This window comes from Arabidopsis thaliana (genome assembly GCF_000001735.4).
Source record: "Arabidopsis thaliana chromosome 1 sequence".
In the NCBI taxonomy this organism is placed as follows: Eukaryota; Viridiplantae; Streptophyta; class Magnoliopsida; order Brassicales; family Brassicaceae; genus Arabidopsis; species Arabidopsis thaliana.
The window spans coordinates 8,278,145-8,296,947 of record NC_003070.9 but is presented as its reverse complement, the minus strand read 5'-3'; the positions used below and the strand labels follow the sequence as shown (position 1 = coordinate 8,296,947).

Here is an 18,803-nt window from a genome sequence, read left to right as displayed (position 1 = left end):
CAATCCGAGTAATCGGAACAAAACAACATGATCGTGTGAACCAACGGCCAAAAAATGGCGGCTCTACTCGGTATCGTCTCTCCTGTGACTTTCACCGGAAAGCACCCGGTAAATTCCCGATCGCGACGGAGAACGGTAGTAAAATGCTCGAACGAACGCCGGATTCTCTTCAACCGCATTGCTCCAGTTTACGATAATGTTTGACATCAATCTCTTCTCTCTCTCTTATCTCCTTTCCTCTAACTTGTCCCGACTACAAAAATCATCGTCTTCTTATATGCTTTTGTAGTTGAATGATCTCTTAAGCTTAGGCCAGCATCGAATTTGGAAAAACATGGCTGTCTCATGGAGTGGGTAAGAGTATTACATCTCAGTCTATGTTCTGTGTTTTGATTATCTCTATTTTCTGATTTTGGTTTGTTTTGATTTGACAATTAGAGCAAAAAAAGGAGATTACGTTCTTGATTTGTGTTGTGGAAGTGGTGATTTAGCGTTTCTCTTATCTGAGAAAGTTGGTTCAACTGGCAAGGTTTATGTTCTTAGAAATGTGTAGCTTGGCTTGATTGTAAAATTGTTGTTCTGATAACTTGGTAATATTATTATAGGTGATGGGCTTGGATTTCTCATCTGAACAACTAGCTGTTGCAGCAACTAGACAGAGTCTTAAAGCAAGGTCTTGTTACAAGTGTATAGAGTGAGCTCACTGGTAAAATCATGCTTGTTGTTTTTTTTGTTCTAACATTTCTTGGGAAAGAGTTAAAACTGAGATTTTATGAATGTGTTGTTTAGGTGGATTGAAGGTGATGCTATTGATTTGCCATTTGATGATTGTGAATTCGATGCGGTTACGATGGGTTATGGTCTTCGAAACGTTGTTGATAGACTTAGAGCTATGAAGGAGATGTATCGGGTTTTGAAACCAGGTCGGTGTTTTGTTTTGGTATATTTGAGTTTTATCCAAGGCTTTTTTCTCGTGCTATGCTTAGTTATCTCTTGTTGGTTTTTAGGTTCAAGAGTATCTATACTTGATTTCAATAAGAGCAACCAATCCGTTACTACGTTTATGCAGGTACTTGTTTTTGTATGACTGATCGACTGTGATGTGTGGTTTCGTTTGATTTGCTAATTATATGTCGAGGAAATAATTTGGTTGGTGGTTTGGTTTTGTTAGGGCTGGATGATTGACAATGTAGTTGTCCCTGTGGCTACTGTTTATGATCTTGCAAAGGAGTATGAATATCTCAAGTATTCAATCAATGGCTATCTAACAGGTTCGTTCTCTGTTGATGACATATATGCCTTTTCATTATATGGCAGAGCTGATATTTGTGTGTTTTTAATCCAAAGCTTATAGCTGTATTAAAGAGCTTATACTAAGTCTCTATGTTTTCATTAGCTGATTGGAATGTCAAATGTCCTTTGGCAGGAGAAGAGCTAGAGACTCTTGCTCTAGAAGCTGGCTTCTCAAGTGCCTGCCATTATGAGATAAGCGGTGGTTTCATGGGGAATTTGGTCGCTATGAGGTAAAGGAATAGCGCGTTTGACTACACTTCTACACCAGATATATTGACACAATCTTTATCTGGATTTTTATAAGAAAAGAGAAACGCTTTGCGTTAGGATGATGCAGATAATGTAGAGGAATTCATTTTTATCTGTATAACTTACTTGTTTGATCAAACTGTCAATGTAATCTGTTTCTGATCCCAACGATGATCATGAATCTTTCTCCTAGTTTAAGCATTTTGCCGCTGTTTATACCTACCTAGAGTAATCTACCATTAACTTTTAGGGATACAACAACTAAGCACTAAATCACTCCAGCTACAACGTATCGATGGCTGTTCACCAGGCTCTCAATCACTTCCACAATCCGCATATCCCGTCACCGGTTTAGGCGACCTAATGCTCAATGCCTCCATGTTCGTCTCGGATTGTGGAATGTTTCAGTGCTTGGTGAAGTCCATCAATTACTTGTGTATATATAGAGAGAAACATACACAAGTAATTGTGAACATGATTTTTTTTTGTTCATGAGAGCAAAATAATAAATGTAACATTTAATTATACAGGTAAGAGTTGTAATGGTGCCCTACATGGATCAGTAATATAAGACATTTTTCATGAATTTAGTAACTTCATAATTCGTATCCAAACTTGCTACAACCAGTAACAGTTACATATGACGTTATTAGAAGTACAATTAGGTCCTCGCATCTTCAATTTTGATACAAAACCCACCACAACAAACCGCAACTCTTGCATTATTTGTTTGTTAGCCGTTTCATCCAAAAAGATCCATCTCTTATCTTATCAATTACCATTTGGTCAAAGTAATATACTAGACCCTTCTTAATCTTAGCTATATATGCTGACATAACACTGTACAAATGTAACTGAAATTCAACTCAATTTCAAAGACAGATTCCATATAAGTTTAGAATATATAGATTCGTCCCCAAAATAGAACAACAAAAATAAGTTCAAAACAGTATAATCAATTTAACAAGAAAACCGATAACCCATTATTATACCTAATTATTAACAAAACATACCAAAATAGAAATGTCCAGTCTAATTCACCGGTGGCAAATCAGTCTAAATACTTGTTCAAAAACATACTAAATATAACCATCTTATTGCATACGCATATATAAACTCATCTCCTTCTTCCATAAAAACTAATCCACCACCCGGTGTTCAGATCGCAAACACAAGAACGTGTATATATACACAATATATATACGTTTCCGTGTATCTATCATACACACGATGTCTATCAATCCGTATGTGACAATCTTCCTCCTCCTCGCCGCTACCTCAAGCCAAGCGTTGAGTATTTCTCTAGCTGACCCCTGCACGGTGTCGGATTTTCCTGCATTGTGCAGAAGTACCATTAAGGGTCAAACTAATGTGAATGCAGCGACGGATGTGGCCATAAAAGAGTTGATGAAGCGGACGAGGCAAGCCAAGAAAATCGCGGAGAAAGAGCTGAAACGCGATGGAGGAGTCGCGACTTGTTTGTCCAACTTCAATAGCGCGTTTGATAATTTGGAAAAGGCTCTTACAAACATTAAGGAAAATGATGGTTTTAGCCTTAACATTAACCTTAGCGCCGCCTTGACGGATTACGATACTTGCAGCGACTCGATGAAGGAAACTAAGGAGGTCAACGTCATTTATAAATCCGCCGGGGTTTTGTACCGTATGGCTGATAATTGCTTGGCGCTTTCAACTCTCGTTAAACATTGATTTTAAGGAGACTTGGAGATTTGGAAGAGAAATTAAAAATGTTTTTATGGGTTTATTTATTTGTAATTTTATTTCTTTAATTTGTTGATTCAGTTCGCTTTAAAAAAAATGAAAAACAAACAAGAAAAAAAGAGAGAGGAGGATGATCATGTGTGTATGTAGATGGAAAAATGTTTGGACACCGGGTATCTAATTTCAAACATGCATGTTCAATTCTGTTCCATGTCCTAAGTGTTTTAATTCGTAATGTTATATTAGTTAGATATAGTGATCTACTTCTCTTTTTCACTCTTATATTTGAGGTTCTAATTAAATCTGTAGGTTTATTTAGAGAGAATTAAGCATTCAACCTCAACCATTGCATGCAAAACAAAAGTCTCCAATTAATAGGTTTTCTTTATTTGGAGGAGGGAGCTCGTATCTAAATTCAGATTCAATGATGCGAGATTGCGAGTAAACCTTTTGTCATTTTGAAAGACAATTACTAGTTCTTTAATTTGTTTTTTTTTTTGGGTTTAAAGGAGTTGTCCATATATGAGTTGAAGAAGATTTTGTTTCCCCTTTGTAACACTACCAAAAAATAAATGATAGATATTGCGTGTTAAGTGTGTATGTGTAATATTACCTATCTGTAACATTTTCATGGTTACATCATTAATGGACAACTCACAATAGGTATCCATGATGATGTACCCTAAACAAAGTTCATGCATGGTCCGAACATTAACGTCCAACCTTTCACGCCGCTTTGTAAATCATGTCTCATTATGTCATAGTTAATAACTCCAACGCCAAATCTTACTTTGTTTCAGTTAATACTCCATTGATGATCTTAATTAACTAAGATCATTACTGGTATGGTTCGAGATAATATTGGAAAAAGCTGAGCTCTCGAGGCTACTTTAGAGACACTATCATTGCTCTTACATCAAACTGTTTCCATTCTCCTTTTGTTAGCTTTAATACACTCATCTTTATTTTCTCTTTAACTTTTGATATCTCTCTCTCTCTATCTCCCTATCAATTAATTATTAATTAAAATGTTAACAGTTATTTTTGTATATACAGTTTGTTGCACATTTGATATATATTATATCGTTCATTCCCTGAAGTTCCCAAATCAAATTCTTTTGAAGGTCTGGTCAAGTTCATTCCCTAAATGTGCTATATAATATTGCACATTTGACTCAAATTCTTTAAGTCAAACTTATGCGTCAAAGTCTGGTCAACCTTCTATGTAATCTTTTTTTTTAATCGTTTTATCAAAAAGAAAAATAATGAGAATAACAAAAACATGATTGCAGCAAATCATGTTTTTTTCACACCAAAGTTATGAAAATAAATATTTAATAGAAATCCAGAGGCAACATTACATGTTTGCATGCTTTGGTTCTCAATCATTCCCTCGATTTTAAAGACTAGACAATATGATTCTAACAAATTCACTCTCGAGGTCCATTCCACACTTCGTACTTGACTACTTGCTTTATTAAAAACCATTCTTCTAGACCAATTATATAAGATTAAATAGTGAATTCTAAAAGTTTAAGGTGCGTATAGTATAAATTAATTTGTCCACAGTTTTCTTTTGAACAACACGATAATCCGACCACTTGATATTATTTGTTTGTAATGGAAATATATACAGGTGGACGAGTACCTTGACCCAAATATCTAAGATACTAGAAATAGTCCCACGCAAGGCGTGAGTTATATTAATATAGTAACGTATACAATATTATATAACTAAAAAATATATATTATAATAAATTTGATGTATTAATACTTACATTAAAAAAAATTATAGTAAAGATTTAATATATCTTCCAAAAGTAAAATTTATGCATCATATATATAACTCAATATGTAAATCAACAATTTAAAAAGCACAATGCAAAATAATAATTTTTAATAGAAATAAATTTAATAATAATAATGTCATGTGAATTATTTTTTTATTACAATGAAAAATAGATTAAAGAAAAATATGATGTATTTTGCAAGAAAATATAAAATAAATATCATATTACTTTTTTATATGATAAAACTTGTTAAAAAAATTGTATTCAACAAAACTAAAATTCTAATCAAAAATTATCCCTGAAAGCAGAAAAAGATGTGAAAATCCTACTATATTATTTGGAAAGTATATTTTAAATATAACCTTACTTTTTGTAAGTAATTACATAGGTATGCCATTAGAAATAAAATTTTAAAAGTAAATTAATTCATCTTTTTAAAAATTAAAAAGTCAAATACTAATTTAATTAAAAAACAAAATACATTATTAATTTCCAAAAAATTAATCAATTAAAATCAACTAATTAGATTTGATATCCAAATTATCATATTAATTTTTTATTAATTATTATATTACACCTCTCATCTTTATATGATTCTATTTTTGCGAAAAAATAATATCATCGTTATAAAACAATAATTAGAGTTTTTTCGCATATGGCATAATTTAAATTTTTAAAAACGAATATAAACTGTTCAATACATGAAAAATATTATAAAGGGTCAAAAATAGATTTAAGAAAATTTTATACTGAGTACTGAGTCACAATTTGAATATTTATATTCAATTTCATACATATTATTTTAAAATTTTATAATCTTATATTCTACAATAATTAATAACATATTAGATTTTTTTATGTGTATGATGTGATTCAATTTTTAATACAAGCTGGAAAACCCTAGAATTGACGGGTTTAAATTGATATTAATATAAGATGGTATACTACAGGTGAAACTCTAAAATTAACAATCAAAATACAAGTGTATAATTTTAAACACTAAACAATATAAATAATATCAACAAAACATATACAACTCGCAGTTTACTGTATATTTAAAATTAAATAAAATAATATCATATATTTATAATCATCTTTACAATAAAAAATTTTAGTTTAACTAAAATATAAGCTTACCTGCGGTATATTGCAAGTTGAAATTATAAATAAGCAGATTACTATCACGATGTCTGTACCTTCTCACATACACACCTATCAAAAAGTTAAAACCTTTCAAAACCTCTTGGTATATTCAAATTAGGATTCTTCATTCATGGAATTATTATTCCAAAGGTTTTGTGATGTCTTATGAAATGATTTTGGCAGAAGAGGATGTAATTTTTTTTAAAAAAAAATAGTCAGCAAAACATATGTTTTTTTGGGAGTTTTTAGATAATTAAATCACAGAATAGAGTTGGGCATATGAGTAACCCATTCGAGTTCGGGTAGAACCCGTTCGGGTTTGGGATTGATGGGTATATGATTTACTACCTAATACAATAATTCTAAACATTCGGTTCTGGTTCGGGTCAGATCCAGTTGGGTTTGGGTCAGTTTGGAAAAAGTTTCAGACCCTAAAAATACCCAAAAAAATAGAAACGGGAAATTTTTTATGTAGATAGCGGGTCTCCAAACAAAAAAAACTTTTACATTTGTTAAGTTTTAACAAATTTAATTATATTTTACTAAACTTTGACAAACATAACAAATGATTTTTGAATAGTTTAGTTGTTTTGGATATTTAAGTCCAAAATTAATTGACATATTTAGATTTATAATTATAATATTAGATAATTAGATAATATTACGATTAAATATAATTAATATTTTGGATATTAAATTAATGTTTGGGTTTTTGAATACTCTTTTTGGGTAACGGATAATTTCCGGACCAATCGGATATCCACGGGTTTACTAAAACTCTACCCAATAAGGAAATTTCCTAAAATTTTAACCCGCCCTAACCCAGTTTTTTGGTTCGGGTATTAGGTTGGTTATTGGGTCCGTTTTTTCGTCAGCCCTATCAAAGATAATCTAATATAGGTCCCAATTAAGTCTACAAATGTAACCAAAATACTATACAAAGACTAATTCTAAGTTAGGCCAAAAATTAGATCTTGTAATACAAAGGAAACATGTTTTTACCAAAACAATTATATACAAATTTTACAAATTTACTTAAAACTACATATGTTGTATTTATTATAAAAATAACATTTTTAAATAAAGTCAATCCAATGCAGCATTATATGCAAATAGTAAAAATATTGAAAAATATTATGACATCATTTTTATACTATAATATTTCTTATGTAATTCAAACAAAATATAAAATTTAATTTATACAAAATATTAATGCCCGTGCTGTATAGCACGGGTTATGATCTAGTTAGAATTAAATTTGGAATACAAAAATACCAATTTTTTTTTAATTTTGGAATAAAAATTAAATGAAGCAAATCTAAATATGGAATTTAGCTACATAAGAATGAACTCAATTAAAAAGAAAAACACTGAAAATAATTTCTTTCTGTCATAATTTTGGGTGAGGAAAAAATAAAATTGCATTAATTGCCCCTCATCATACAGTTTAATTTTATACATTCTAATCCTAATAAAAATGTTTTTTTTTTGTGAAACTTTGATAATGACAATGAAAACAAATAAGTTTACTAAAAAAACATTCTTACACTTAATTTTAGATGAGTATAAAATGTATAGTTTTACTCCATCATCACACATTTGCTTTTTACACACTTTAATCTAATTAAATAAATTCCTAATTTAATTTGTTGATGAAAATTGTTGATGTATAGAGAAATACAACTCATACCTTCCTATAATATAAAAAGACATCTCAAGGTTAACAACATGATTTTTTTATCATATGATAATAAAATATAATTTTCCTTTTTATAACAATTAAGTGACTTTGACAAAAAAAAATTAATTAAGTGAAAGACATTTGTTTGTTAAAGATGAGAAAAAATATACACCTATACCTATACTTGTAGCACTCACAAAAATGTAATGCTAATTTTCCACAGAATCCCCCAACAACAATTACATTGGCTCATGATTTAGCAAATATTTTTGATCAATTCATCAACTTTAATTTCTTTTATTTTTAGTTAGTGTTCTTCCTTCATAATCCATCTAAAAACTTGCTTTATCTTTTTAAAAAAAAAACTTGCTTTATCACATATTATGGAAAGCATATGAAAAGAAAGAAAAAGAGAGATTATAAAATGTAAGAAAGAAAAAATTAACACGTGAAAAATATTGAATCATGATAGATTTTGTTTTTCTCGGTTGCAATTGTACCAAAGCCACCTACAAATACAACAACCTGAAGAATATATAAAACATAGTTCCTGTATATTTAGCTATAGAACATTGTAACTAAATAAAAATAATTAATATATTTATATTGCAATAGTATCAATCCCACCAAAACTTTGACAACTTAAAAAATATAAAACATAACTCAAGAAACTTTATTAAATTTGGAAAAACATACCAAAAAAAAACTTTGATTCTCGAGGGCTAAACATTAAGCAGTTTAGATAAGAAAATATATATATGTTAAAAAAAAAAGAGAAGAAAATATATATAGTGAAAGATAAGAAATAAAAAAAGTGATCTCATTTTGGTTATTCGATGTATTCTCCCAGCTACATCATCACTTATATATATAGGAAGAAAATCACCTCACAACAAATTTGGTCTAACTATATTAATGTGGTTTTTTTTTTTTCATTTTCTTTATGATTTATTACAAATTGTATTAATGGACTAATTAAATTAAGGTCAATTGTGTTTGTTTGATTTCTTTCAATATATACGTTTTCTAAACTTTGTTTGATTTCTTTCAATATATACGTTTTCTAAACATTTCACAAAGACAATGTAATAACTTATAACTGTTTAATGGTGTTTAATGGTGTTTAATGAAGATTGTAATGGTTAGACTCATTAAAACCCACTTGATTTTATTTAAAATTGTTATTGTTATATAGATATTGCAATAGGTTTTGTATGTTACAAAATAATATTATAACTTAAAATTGTTTAATGGTCGAGTAATTAAGATTATAACAGTCTTGGACTAATTAAATTATATTTTTGTATTTAAACTTCTTATGTATTTAATTGGTTAAATGTTCAGATATTAGTGTATATATTAAATGTTATAATAATAATAAAAAATTAGAGAATAAACATTTAAGTATTCTATATGCCACATGTCGTAAAAAAAGAGTGCCAAATGTCATAATGATAGAGCTCCTTACAAAAAAACCTTGTCTTAATAAGATATGATATATCAATCTAAAGCATCTCAAGTAGTAATAAATACTAATTAACCAAACTTATCTATCTTTTTGCTATTTAGTATGCGCATTGGCCTAAATGTTTAAAATGTTAAGAAGGGAAATAACTTGGATATAGTTTAAGAAAATTAATCTTACGTACATTTAAAACAAATTTGAGTTTAAATATTAATAACGAATGTGCTCTTGCATGCATCCTTGTAGGTTGTAGCTAGTAACATGAAAATTCATGCTTTGCAAATCATTATGCCCAATTGCTTGAGATTTAGGAAAAACTTTTTCTTAGTTAAATAATTTGGGACAAAGGACAATGTACCTTTTGGTATATTCAAGAGAAATCGACCAACACATACGTACCAAAATTAATATGACGGAATATATAAAACATGATGAGTGTTAGTTTTCTTTGACACGATGGAATAAATAATGGATTGTTAAAGTAGCTGGATTCAAATGTATGTTAAAAGTGGAAACAGAAGTTAAAGTTTGAGAATAACTGAGAAAATCAAGATCTTAAGTTTTCAACTTTCATCTTTCAAACCAAATCCATGTTTTACCACAAAATTACCGTTTTCACATAACGATAAAGCTGCATCAAAATCTATTCTCTTCTTTTCATCATTTAATTTAATATACAAAATTCCTCCCAAAACCCTTCCATGATTTCATCACTACCTAGTATTTATATCACCTTATGTGTAAACCCACATGCTCCAAAACTTTCTCAACACAGAATTCTATTAATATACGCTACTATACACTAATTTCATTTATTTATGAGGGGTGAGTTGATTCATTAATTCTTGGATCTTTGGGTGTCTAGGTTTACTTAGAGAAGTGACTTGTGTCTTTAATGGGTTTGTTGAAAGATGTGTCAGTGACATGAAGAAGACGAACAACAACAATAAGCTTGCAATAAATGTTTTGCCTTCATCTTCATCACACATCAACACCACACAAAAAGTGTTTTTCATACTCTTCAGAAAAGTCAATACCGTGAAAAAGAGGAGACTCCTGACTCCTCAGTCATTGCAATGTCTTCTTCTTCTTCTTGCTTGTTCTTCACTTTCATTCTCTTACTCAGTCTCTTCTCCTCCTATGCTTCTCCATCGAATTCGACATCCGAAACTGTGCCTCTCCGGCCTCAAAGAGAGATTCAGAAGATGAAACTCATCAGAAAACAACTCCAAAAGATTAATAAACCAGCCATCAAGACCATTCATGTAAATCCAAAAACTCTATTTCTTAAACTGTATATTTCTTCTATACATAAACTAAGTTATGTAATGTTCTTGTGATGTCTACACAGAGCTCAGATGGAGATACGATAGATTGTGTTCCATCTCATCACCAGCCTGCTTTTGATCATCCTTTGTTACAGGGACAACGACCAATGGTATTCACATTTTTTTTTTTTTGATAAGAAATTCACATTTTCTTGTTCTTCTTATAACTACTACAATCTCAAAAGTCTCTAACTTCGCTGAAAAACATGTTTAGGATCCACCGGAGATGCCTATAGGGTATAGCCAAGAAAATGAATCCCACGAAAATTTCCAGCTTTGGAGTTTATACGGTGAGTCTTGCCCGGAAGGTACGATTCCGATCAGAAGAACAACGGAGCAAGACATGTTAAGAGCAAATTCTGTCCGTAGATTTGGTCGGAAAATCAGGCGCGTGAGAAGGGATTCGAGCAGTAATGGCCACGAGGTACGTATCATTATATTAATTAACTTTATCATAAAGTCAGACGTTTATATACTTTTCTTAATTTTCTTAAAAAACAGATAGATACATAGTAATACCAAAAACCACCTTTCTCGCAAATCTTTGCAATGCCATAAACAGAATTTTATTTGTCAGAGTGAATATCATTCTTTGCTCAAATCTTTAAAGAAAAAAAAGAAAGACAACTCTCTAATTCTCTAATTCCACTTTATATTTTTGTCTCGATTTACATATAATAACCTTTTAGCATTATGGAAATGAAATTGTAGCATGCGGTTGGATACGTATCGGGAAGTCAATACTACGGAGCAAAAGCAAGTATAAACGTGTGGACGCCACGTGTCATAAGCCAATACGAGTTTAGTCTATCTCAGATTTGGATCATCGCCGGTTCTTTCGCCGGCGATCTTAATACCATCGAAGCTGGTTGGCAGGCACGTGTCATATAAATAATTTTATTTGCATCTCTTATTTACTTAGATAATTAGAAAAAAGGAAAAACCAAATGCTTCTAAATTCTTAACATTTTGATTCTGTCTGACAGATTAGCCCGGAGCTATACGGAGACACTAACCCAAGATTCTTCACCTATTGGACGGTATACATTTCCATCCAACTTCAAAACTTGCACTATCTTTTGACTAAAACCTTTTTGTTTTTCTGTTTTTCAAGAGTTTATTGATGAAAAGCTACTATTTTGTGTTGTTGCAGTCGGATGCTTACCAAGCAACAGGATGCTATAACCTACTATGTTCTGGTTTTGTTCAAACAAACAATCGAATCGCAATTGGAGCGGCGATTTCGCCCGTTTCGTCGTATAAAGGTGGACAATTCGATATAAGCTTATTGATATGGAAGGTATATTTCCTTATCAGTACATCAAAACTATCTTACATATCATAATATGCATTGGTATAATTGAGATTTCTCTATTTTATAATCACGACTAAGTTTAAATTCATACTAAATATTATTTCATTCCTTGTATATTTAGATTCTGATTGCATTGGTAGGGCGTAAATAAGGCCTTTAACTCGAGTTTTGAGTACTCAAGTGTCTACCAAATAATTATTGCACGTCATATTTTATTTAATAGAATTGTCTCCTAACAATTTAAACCCAATTAATTTAGCACTAATTTAGTGTCTCCCGTGTAAGGCTTATCCATCATATTCATATGACTTACACGGTCAATACAGCTCACTCAACTTTTATATGTGTTTATATGAATTTCATCTTTGATAATGTAGAATTATTCCAATACGTAACACAACAAACTAATCAAAATCCCACGTGTAGGACCCAAAGCATGGACATTGGTGGCTCCAATTCGGGTCGGGTACACTAGTCGGATATTGGCCCGTATCTCTGTTCACACACCTGAGGGAGCATGGAAACATGGTCCAGTTTGGTGGCGAGATCGTGAACACACGACCTGGTGGTTCACATACTTCGACTCAAATGGGCAGTGGCCATTTTGCCGGTGAAGGTTTTGGAAAAGCGTCTTACTTTAGGAATCTTCAAATGGTAGATTGGGACAATACTCTTATTCCGATATCTAATCTTAAAGTTCTTGCAGATCATCCTAATTGTTATGATATAAGAGGAGGGGTAAACCGTGTTTGGGGTAACTTTTTTTATTACGGAGGACCGGGTAAAAACTCGAAATGTCCATAGAGAAAAAAAAGAAGTGGATAGTGTTGTTTTGAGCTTAAGTAAATGAGATTTTTTGGGATTTAGAGCTCAGGACAATGATGAAAGATCCATAGTTTTTTTTTTTGTTTGTAAGAAAAGAAATGTATCGATTGATTGATATGTTATCAAATGTGTAAATGTAGAATATGGTGTTAAGTGGAAGTAGGCGTTTATATTTTTTTTCCTATGTCTTTCTTTGTTTGTAATGCATGCCTGAAAGAAATTATAACACATAATTTATATACTAACAATTGGCTAATTTCTCACAGTCCATCCATATTTTCATTTTTGCACTTCCCAAGACTCAGGAAAGCTAATGGTTCTCACAATACAAAACCAAGACTCGAATTATGATTACAGTTCCATTTAACATAAGTGCAGTTTCTGAACACGATTTTATGGTTTTTAATCAAAATTAAGGAGATTAATTGAATTTGGTTCATTCGAAAGAATTTTATAGAATGGACGGAATTAGAAAGAAAAAGAAGAATACAAGGTGAATGGACATAGGCTAAAAAGAACAAGATGATATGATCCTTGAACGACCATTATACATGTGTAGTCCGACATGCAGCCTTTTTTATCAACATAATTTTTTTAGATATACTAGAGTATTTCACAACTTAACTTTCTATCATTCTTCTTTATTTTTGATCAATCAATTAACATAAATTTCTTTACGTTATCATAATACGTGTCGCGTATAATGTAGATGGCAAGAAAGCCAACTCCTATAGGACAAACAACATCTTACCACTTTGTGTCTTGACAAGATTGGAAGAACTAGAGGCTTAATTACTGCCAACATTAAAACAATTGTTACGAAGTTTTCCTATCTGATGTTCGTTGAGAGTGTGCAACCTCCTATGCACTAGGAAACCTCGTTGTTGGTAGTCTGTTCAAGTTAAACAGAGTTATCGTCTCATTCAGTCACCAAAGGAGGTGTTAGTTAGTCATGATGTAGCGTGCTTCAACAATTCTATTGTGGTTCAAATACTTGTTTCACTACTGAAGTGTTGTGAAAGGAAGGACAAATGTGTAAGGAGTTCTATTGCTGAATGCTTGGCCAAATTGGCTCTGATGGAACCTGAGACAATGGTTCCAAAATTTGCATCAAGGTTGACAATCCAAAACCCAGAGACTAAGCAAACACTTATTACGGTTCAAGAAGACCACAACATTGATGAAATGATCAAACCAATAATTCCATGATTTATTAGACTACTCAAAAACAATGATCATGTATTTTATACAATTATTGTAATAAGTTTAAGGGTCCCTAAATTTATATATATATAAACTATTCTTCAATGTATTATACAGAAGTGTGGTATTGACGTCGATAACTCTTAGTGAACGCAAATCAAATCTTTTGAAAGGATGCATCAATGAAAAAGTGTTTCATGATGTTTATGAGCTTGTTTATTTACATCATGATGTTTAACACTTTGCTCAAATATAATTGTTTGCAGAAATATGGTCTAGAGATAAGTATAGCAGTTTGGGAGGGTGTCATTACACTTTTTAAGAATTCCGGAGACAAAGTAAATCCAGCAACTGTGTAGAAATATCATTCATAAAGTTTTAAGCGTGGACGTGTGTACGACGTTGATTAATGTGGACCACGAATACTTAATTAGAAATTTCACGAAACATGAAGAAGAAGGATTCTCCGGAAACTTGTATGTATTATTATTTTTAACAGTTCAGCAACTGCTCCTACTTATACCAACCAAACGTTACTTTTTAATAAAACAGTTCACCATATCTCTCAAATCTCAATGGAACCCACTTTTATTTTCCCAAACTATACACGTTTCATCTACACACAAGAAAGCATCAATCACAATACACTGTTAAATAGAGAAAATAAAAAATAAAAGTGTGCGTCTTTCATTGGTCCTTGGAAAACAGAGCTCGTTTCATGCGTGAGGGCAAATGAAAAACGAACGAGAAAGTTGTGTGTTTCTGTGGATAAACCATTTTTCGTAGAAAGAAATTATTCAATCAACAAAGCAGTGATTCATACAATTTGTCTTGTTTAGGGTTTTTCATCTTTGATTCAATGTCGACACAGAGCAACCTCTGTTGACTCGTTTGCTTCTTTCTTTCTTAGATACAGAATTGGAATTTGGTTCATCTTCTTTGTGAAAAATCAGATTTTGATTACTGGGTTTTAGACAAGTCTGCGTTTTTTTTATTGAAGAGACGAAAGATTTAAGTTTTGGGGTTTTGGTTAAGGAGGAGGATGGTTCCATGGTTGATGGTATCAGCTATACAAGTAGTAGAGCTATCTGTGAGCTCTGTTGTTCATATGTTTTATGGGCTTTACATATTCAGCTCCGCCGTCGCCGGAGATCTTACTCAGTCGTTGAGCGAGTCAATCTTCAAACCCAAATCCACCATTGAAGTCAAACAAATTGACCAAGAAAAGACAACAGACGTCAATGATTTGCCTCCTATTGTTTTGGTTCATGGGATTTTCGGATTTGGCAAAGGAGTAAAGTTCACAACTTTCTCTGCTTTTCTACATTTATGTGTTTTTATCGTTTCGTTGATTGGATTTGCCATTGCAGAGATTAGGTGGTTTATCATACTTCGCTGGAGCAGAGAAGAAGGATGAGAGAGTGTTAGTGCCTGATCTGGGATCATTGACTAGTGTACACGATAGGTGAAAGAGAAAGTTCCAATCTTTTTTGTTGTGAGATAAGTCTTAGGGTGAGTTTCTGATAAAGTGTTTTTTTGTAGGGCAAGAGAACTGTTTTATTATCTGAAAGGTGGGTTAGTTGATTATGGTGAAGAACACAGTAAAGCTTGTGGGCACTCTCAATTTGGTCGTTTTTATGAAAAAGGTTTAGTCTTTTATGTGTTCTCTTAATTCAGTCTTTTGAGTAGCTTTTGATGGACTCTTGTGCTGATGAAATGGGTGATTTTACTTCAGGGGAATACCAAGAATGGGATGAAGATCATCCTATTCACTTTGTTGGTCACTCTGCTGGTGCTCAAGTTGTTCGTGTCTTGCAGCAAATGCTTGCTGATAAGGTAAATTGTCTTCGTTAGGAAGAAACCAAATCGATAGAGCATAGGATTTGGTTGTGTTGTTGTTGAAACTTAGTTGCCGTGTTGTGTTATTTTCAGATGTTTGAGGGTTATGAGAACACGAATGAGAACTGGGTGTTGAGTCTAACGTCATTGTCAGGAGCGTTAAACGGGACTACTCGAACCTACATCGATGGAATTCAGTGAGTTTTCTCTTCCTTCTCGTGACCTTTTAGCTAAATAACAAAGAGCTTATAATTCAAAATGTATATCATTGTCAGGCCTGAAGATGGGAAGTCCCTAAAACCTATATCACTGCTTCAGATTTGCAAACTTGGAGTCATAATGTATGACTGGATTGACATTCCTTGGCTCAAATCCTATTACAATTTCGGGTTCGACCATTTCAACATGTCGAGAAAGAAAACTGGTGTACGCGGCCTAGTCGATCTTCTGCTTGGAAACGCAGGTCCTTTTGCTGCATGTGGAGATTGGATCTTGCCGGACCTCTCAATCCAGGGATCAATGACGCTAAACGCTAGTCTGCAGACTTTTCCAAACACGTTCTACTTCAGCTATGCGACTAAGCGTACCACTAAACCTCTTGGAATGATGACTGTTCCTTCAGGTGTGATGGGGATTCATCCTCTGCTTTTCATCCGCGTGTTGCAGATGAGTCAGTGGCAATTTCCTCGTGACATTCCTCTGCCTTATAAAGGCTACAGGTCAGACTTTTTGAACTTTGTATCACCACTTAAAGCTACACCATACTATATTAATCTCTTGTTCAAATTTGGTATTACAGAGATGAAGATTGGCAGGACAATGATGGAGCACTGAACACAATATCCATGACTCACCCACGAATTCCGGTTGAACATTCTAGTCTCATTCTTCGTAGTGACTCAGACTGTCTCCCTCTCCAACCAGGCATTTGGTTAGTCCTCTTCTCGCTATAACCATAGATTTGACCTGGATTAGAATGTCTTGGAAATTCAGTGAAAGCTTAACGGTCTTACTGGGGCTTTCTTGAAATGTTTCAGGTACTACAAGATCGTGGAGGCAGATCATATAATGTTCATTATAAACCGAGAGCGAGCAGGTGTGGAGTTCGATTTGATCTACGACAGTATCTTTGAGCGGTGCAGGAAACATGTATTCAGGAAGGCTCCTCAGACATTGCCTAACGAAGCTCAACACCAGGAAAGAGGAGGCCAAGAAGAGTAGAGAGACCCAAATGTGATCAACAAATGTATAGCTTCGTTTGTAACAAGAAGAATCCCCAAAGCTCGAGATTTTTGGTGTCTCATAACTCTGACCAGCGTCTTAAGATTACTGGATTAGGATCTGGAATTGGCAGTGTTCACTATTTATGATAATATCCTATTCGAAGATAATGTTTCCATTTTGCCTTGAATTCTGTTAGAAATCTCAAAGCTAGTATAACATGAGAGACTAAAGTAGTGTATCAAAGATATGAATTCATCTAGCTATTAGCAAGTGGATTTGGGTTAAAACTTCAATAATTTTAGACAAAGATTTTAGAATTTACTTCTTGAAAATTCAAATGAATCCGAGTCCTTCAAGGTTTAGGACATTGGAATTAAGTGAATTCTATATACTATGAAAAAATATATAGTCAAATGCAAAAATTGATGAAAATTTGTAGGTTTAGGAAATTGTATTTTCAGATCAAAGTTTCACCAAGGGACATGTCAAACATCTGTTTTCCTATGCTTTAGTATTGGTCCATCTCATAATCGTAAATGGTTGAACATGGTTACCTTACCTCTAGTTACGTTATATCAGGTGATAGTGAGTAGAGTCCGAGTGAGTTTTTCTTTTGATCGTCGCATCGCATCTTGCGTGTGTGTAAGTAAGGCTAGTTTAAGCACTCGTTTGACACGCAATAAAGGATGTGCATGTAGAGTGAGTGACTGACGTTTTAAACTTCAATTATTTTCAATTAAACTGATATCTCTTTGTTTTAAGTTTATCTTAAGTATCCGTAGATTCATTATTTACTGTTTGTTTTTGAAGTGTTAGGCTCTGATTGTTTCATCATTTATCATTTCCATTCAAATGATTCATTTACATGAGTCATTTGAATGATACATTTGAATGATGTTTGTTTTATTATTTGTAATTTAATCTAAATGATGCATTTAAATGGATCTTTATTTGTTTGATCATTTTGTAGTTCATCCACATTTTCATTTAGATAAAAATGACTAAAATACCCATGCTTTCATTTTAACTAATGACAAATATTCAACATCATTACCTATTATCAATACCAAACATATTGGCGGGAAAATATGATTTTACGGTTTTGGCGGGAAAATACGATTTTACGGTTTTGGCGGGAAAATATAATTTTGCAGTTTCGCCGAGAATACACGATTTTACGGTTTTGGCGATAAAATACGATTTTGCAATTTTAGCGGGAAAACATGAGTTTGCAGTTTTGGCGGGAAAACATGATTTTACGGATTTGTGAAAACATGATTTTATTGTTTTGGCGGGAAAACATGATTTTACGGTTTTGACGAGGAAAACATGATTTTGCGGTTTTGGCGGGAAAAACATAATTTTGCGGTTTTGGCGGGAAAACATGACTTTGCGGTTTGGGAGGGAAAAACATGATTTTGCGGTTTTGGCGGGTAAACATGATTTTGCAATTTTGGCGGGAAAACATGATTTTGCAGTTTTGGCGGGAAAACATGATTTTACGGTTTTCGCGGGAAAACATGATTTTGCGGTTTTGGCGGGAAACATGATTTTACGGTTTTGGCGGGAAACATGATTTTACGGTTTTGTGGAAAAACATGATTTTACGGTTTGGGCGGGAAACATGATTTTATGGTTTTGGCGGGAAAAACATGATTTTGCGGTTTTGGCGTAAAAATAAGATTTTTGCGGTTTTGGCGGGAAAACATGATTTTGCGGGAAAAAT

The 18,803-nt window shown here is 32.6% G+C and overlaps 4 protein-coding genes across 9 annotated transcripts; all 4 read left to right on the top strand.

Annotated features, from left to right (window-relative positions):
• Positions 1 to 6: 6 nt before the first annotated feature.
• On the top strand, positions 7 to 1,870 carry MENG (S-adenosyl-L-methionine-dependent methyltransferases superfamily protein). 3 transcript variants are annotated; one of them, NM_102185.4, is made up of 8 exons: positions 7 to 198; positions 290 to 354; positions 439 to 529; positions 606 to 694; positions 790 to 923; positions 1,008 to 1,069; positions 1,172 to 1,271; positions 1,427 to 1,870. In NM_102185.4, exons 1-8 carry the CDS (start codon positions 55 to 57, stop codon positions 1,525 to 1,527), a joined length of 786 nt encoding a protein of 261 aa, NP_173750.3. In that variant the 5' UTR covers positions 7 to 54; the 3' UTR covers positions 1,528 to 1,870. The 3 variants fall into 3 exon arrangements, with proteins under 3 accessions (NP_173750.3, NP_973895.1, NP_973894.1); NM_202166.2 differs by having other exon boundaries at positions 439 to 694; NM_202165.1 differs by having other exon boundaries at positions 25 to 694; positions 1,427 to 1,763.
• Positions 1,871 to 2,683: 813 nt separating this feature from the next.
• On the top strand, positions 2,684 to 3,928 carry AT1G23350 (Plant invertase/pectin methylesterase inhibitor superfamily protein). Its single transcript, NM_102184.5, has one exon. It carries the CDS (start codon positions 2,773 to 2,775, stop codon positions 3,250 to 3,252), a length of 480 nt encoding a protein of 159 aa, NP_173749.1. The 5' UTR covers positions 2,684 to 2,772; the 3' UTR covers positions 3,253 to 3,928.
• A 6,050-nt stretch (positions 3,929 to 9,978) lies between these two features.
• AT1G23340 (carboxyl-terminal proteinase, putative (DUF239)) lies at positions 9,979 to 13,304 on the top strand (the record flags this gene model as incomplete). Of its 3 annotated transcripts, NM_202164.1 has the most annotated exons (8): positions 10,420 to 10,608; positions 10,695 to 10,781; positions 10,886 to 11,095; positions 11,383 to 11,547; positions 11,658 to 11,711; positions 11,825 to 11,971; positions 12,413 to 12,828; positions 13,284 to 13,304. In NM_202164.1, 7 exons carry the CDS (start codon positions 10,420 to 10,422, stop codon positions 12,788 to 12,790), a joined length of 1,230 nt encoding a protein of 409 aa, NP_973893.1. In that variant the 3' UTR covers positions 12,791 to 12,828; positions 13,284 to 13,304. The 3 variants fall into 3 exon arrangements, with proteins under 3 accessions (NP_173748.2, NP_001321242.1, NP_973893.1); NM_102183.4 differs by lacking the exon at positions 13,284 to 13,304 and having other exon boundaries at positions 9,979 to 10,608; positions 12,413 to 13,052; NM_001332599.1 differs by lacking the exon at positions 13,284 to 13,304 and having other exon boundaries at positions 9,979 to 10,608; positions 11,825 to 13,052.
• A 1,222-nt stretch (positions 13,305 to 14,526) lies between these two features.
• AT1G23330 (alpha/beta-Hydrolases superfamily protein) lies at positions 14,527 to 17,394 on the top strand. 2 transcript variants are annotated; one of them, NM_102182.3, is made up of 8 exons: positions 14,532 to 15,308; positions 15,385 to 15,479; positions 15,557 to 15,660; positions 15,750 to 15,850; positions 15,947 to 16,050; positions 16,129 to 16,572; positions 16,653 to 16,784; positions 16,891 to 17,394. In NM_102182.3, exons 1-8 carry the CDS (start codon positions 15,057 to 15,059, stop codon positions 17,072 to 17,074), a joined length of 1,416 nt encoding a protein of 471 aa, NP_173747.1. In that variant the 5' UTR covers positions 14,532 to 15,056; the 3' UTR covers positions 17,075 to 17,394. The 2 variants fall into 2 exon arrangements, with proteins under 2 accessions (NP_001323005.1, NP_173747.1); NM_001332598.1 differs by having other exon boundaries at positions 14,527 to 15,308; positions 16,129 to 16,784; positions 16,891 to 17,360.
• The last annotated feature ends 1,409 nt before the right edge of the window (positions 17,395 to 18,803 follow it).

Coding starts and splice junctions, on each gene's coding strand:
- AT1G23350 (NM_102184.5), top strand. CDS start 2,773: ATGTCTATCAATCCGTATGTGACAATCTTCCTCCTCCTCGCCGCTACC.
- MENG (NM_102185.4), top strand. CDS start 55: ATGGCGGCTCTACTCGGTATCGTCTCTCCTGTGACTTTCACCGGAAAG. Junction 695..789: donor TCTTGTTACAAGTGTATAGA/GTGAGCTCACTG, acceptor TGTGTTGTTTAG/GTGGATTGAAGGTGATGCTA. Junction 924..1,007: donor GTATCGGGTTTTGAAACCAG/GTCGGTGTTTTG, acceptor GTTGGTTTTTAG/GTTCAAGAGTATCTATACTT.
- AT1G23330 (NM_102182.3), top strand. CDS start 15,057: ATGGTTCCATGGTTGATGGTATCAGCTATACAAGTAGTAGAGCTATCT. Junction 15,851..15,946: donor AGCAAATGCTTGCTGATAAG/GTAAATTGTCTT, acceptor TGTTATTTTCAG/ATGTTTGAGGGTTATGAGAA. Junction 16,573..16,652: donor CTGCCTTATAAAGGCTACAG/GTCAGACTTTTT, acceptor TTGGTATTACAG/AGATGAAGATTGGCAGGACA.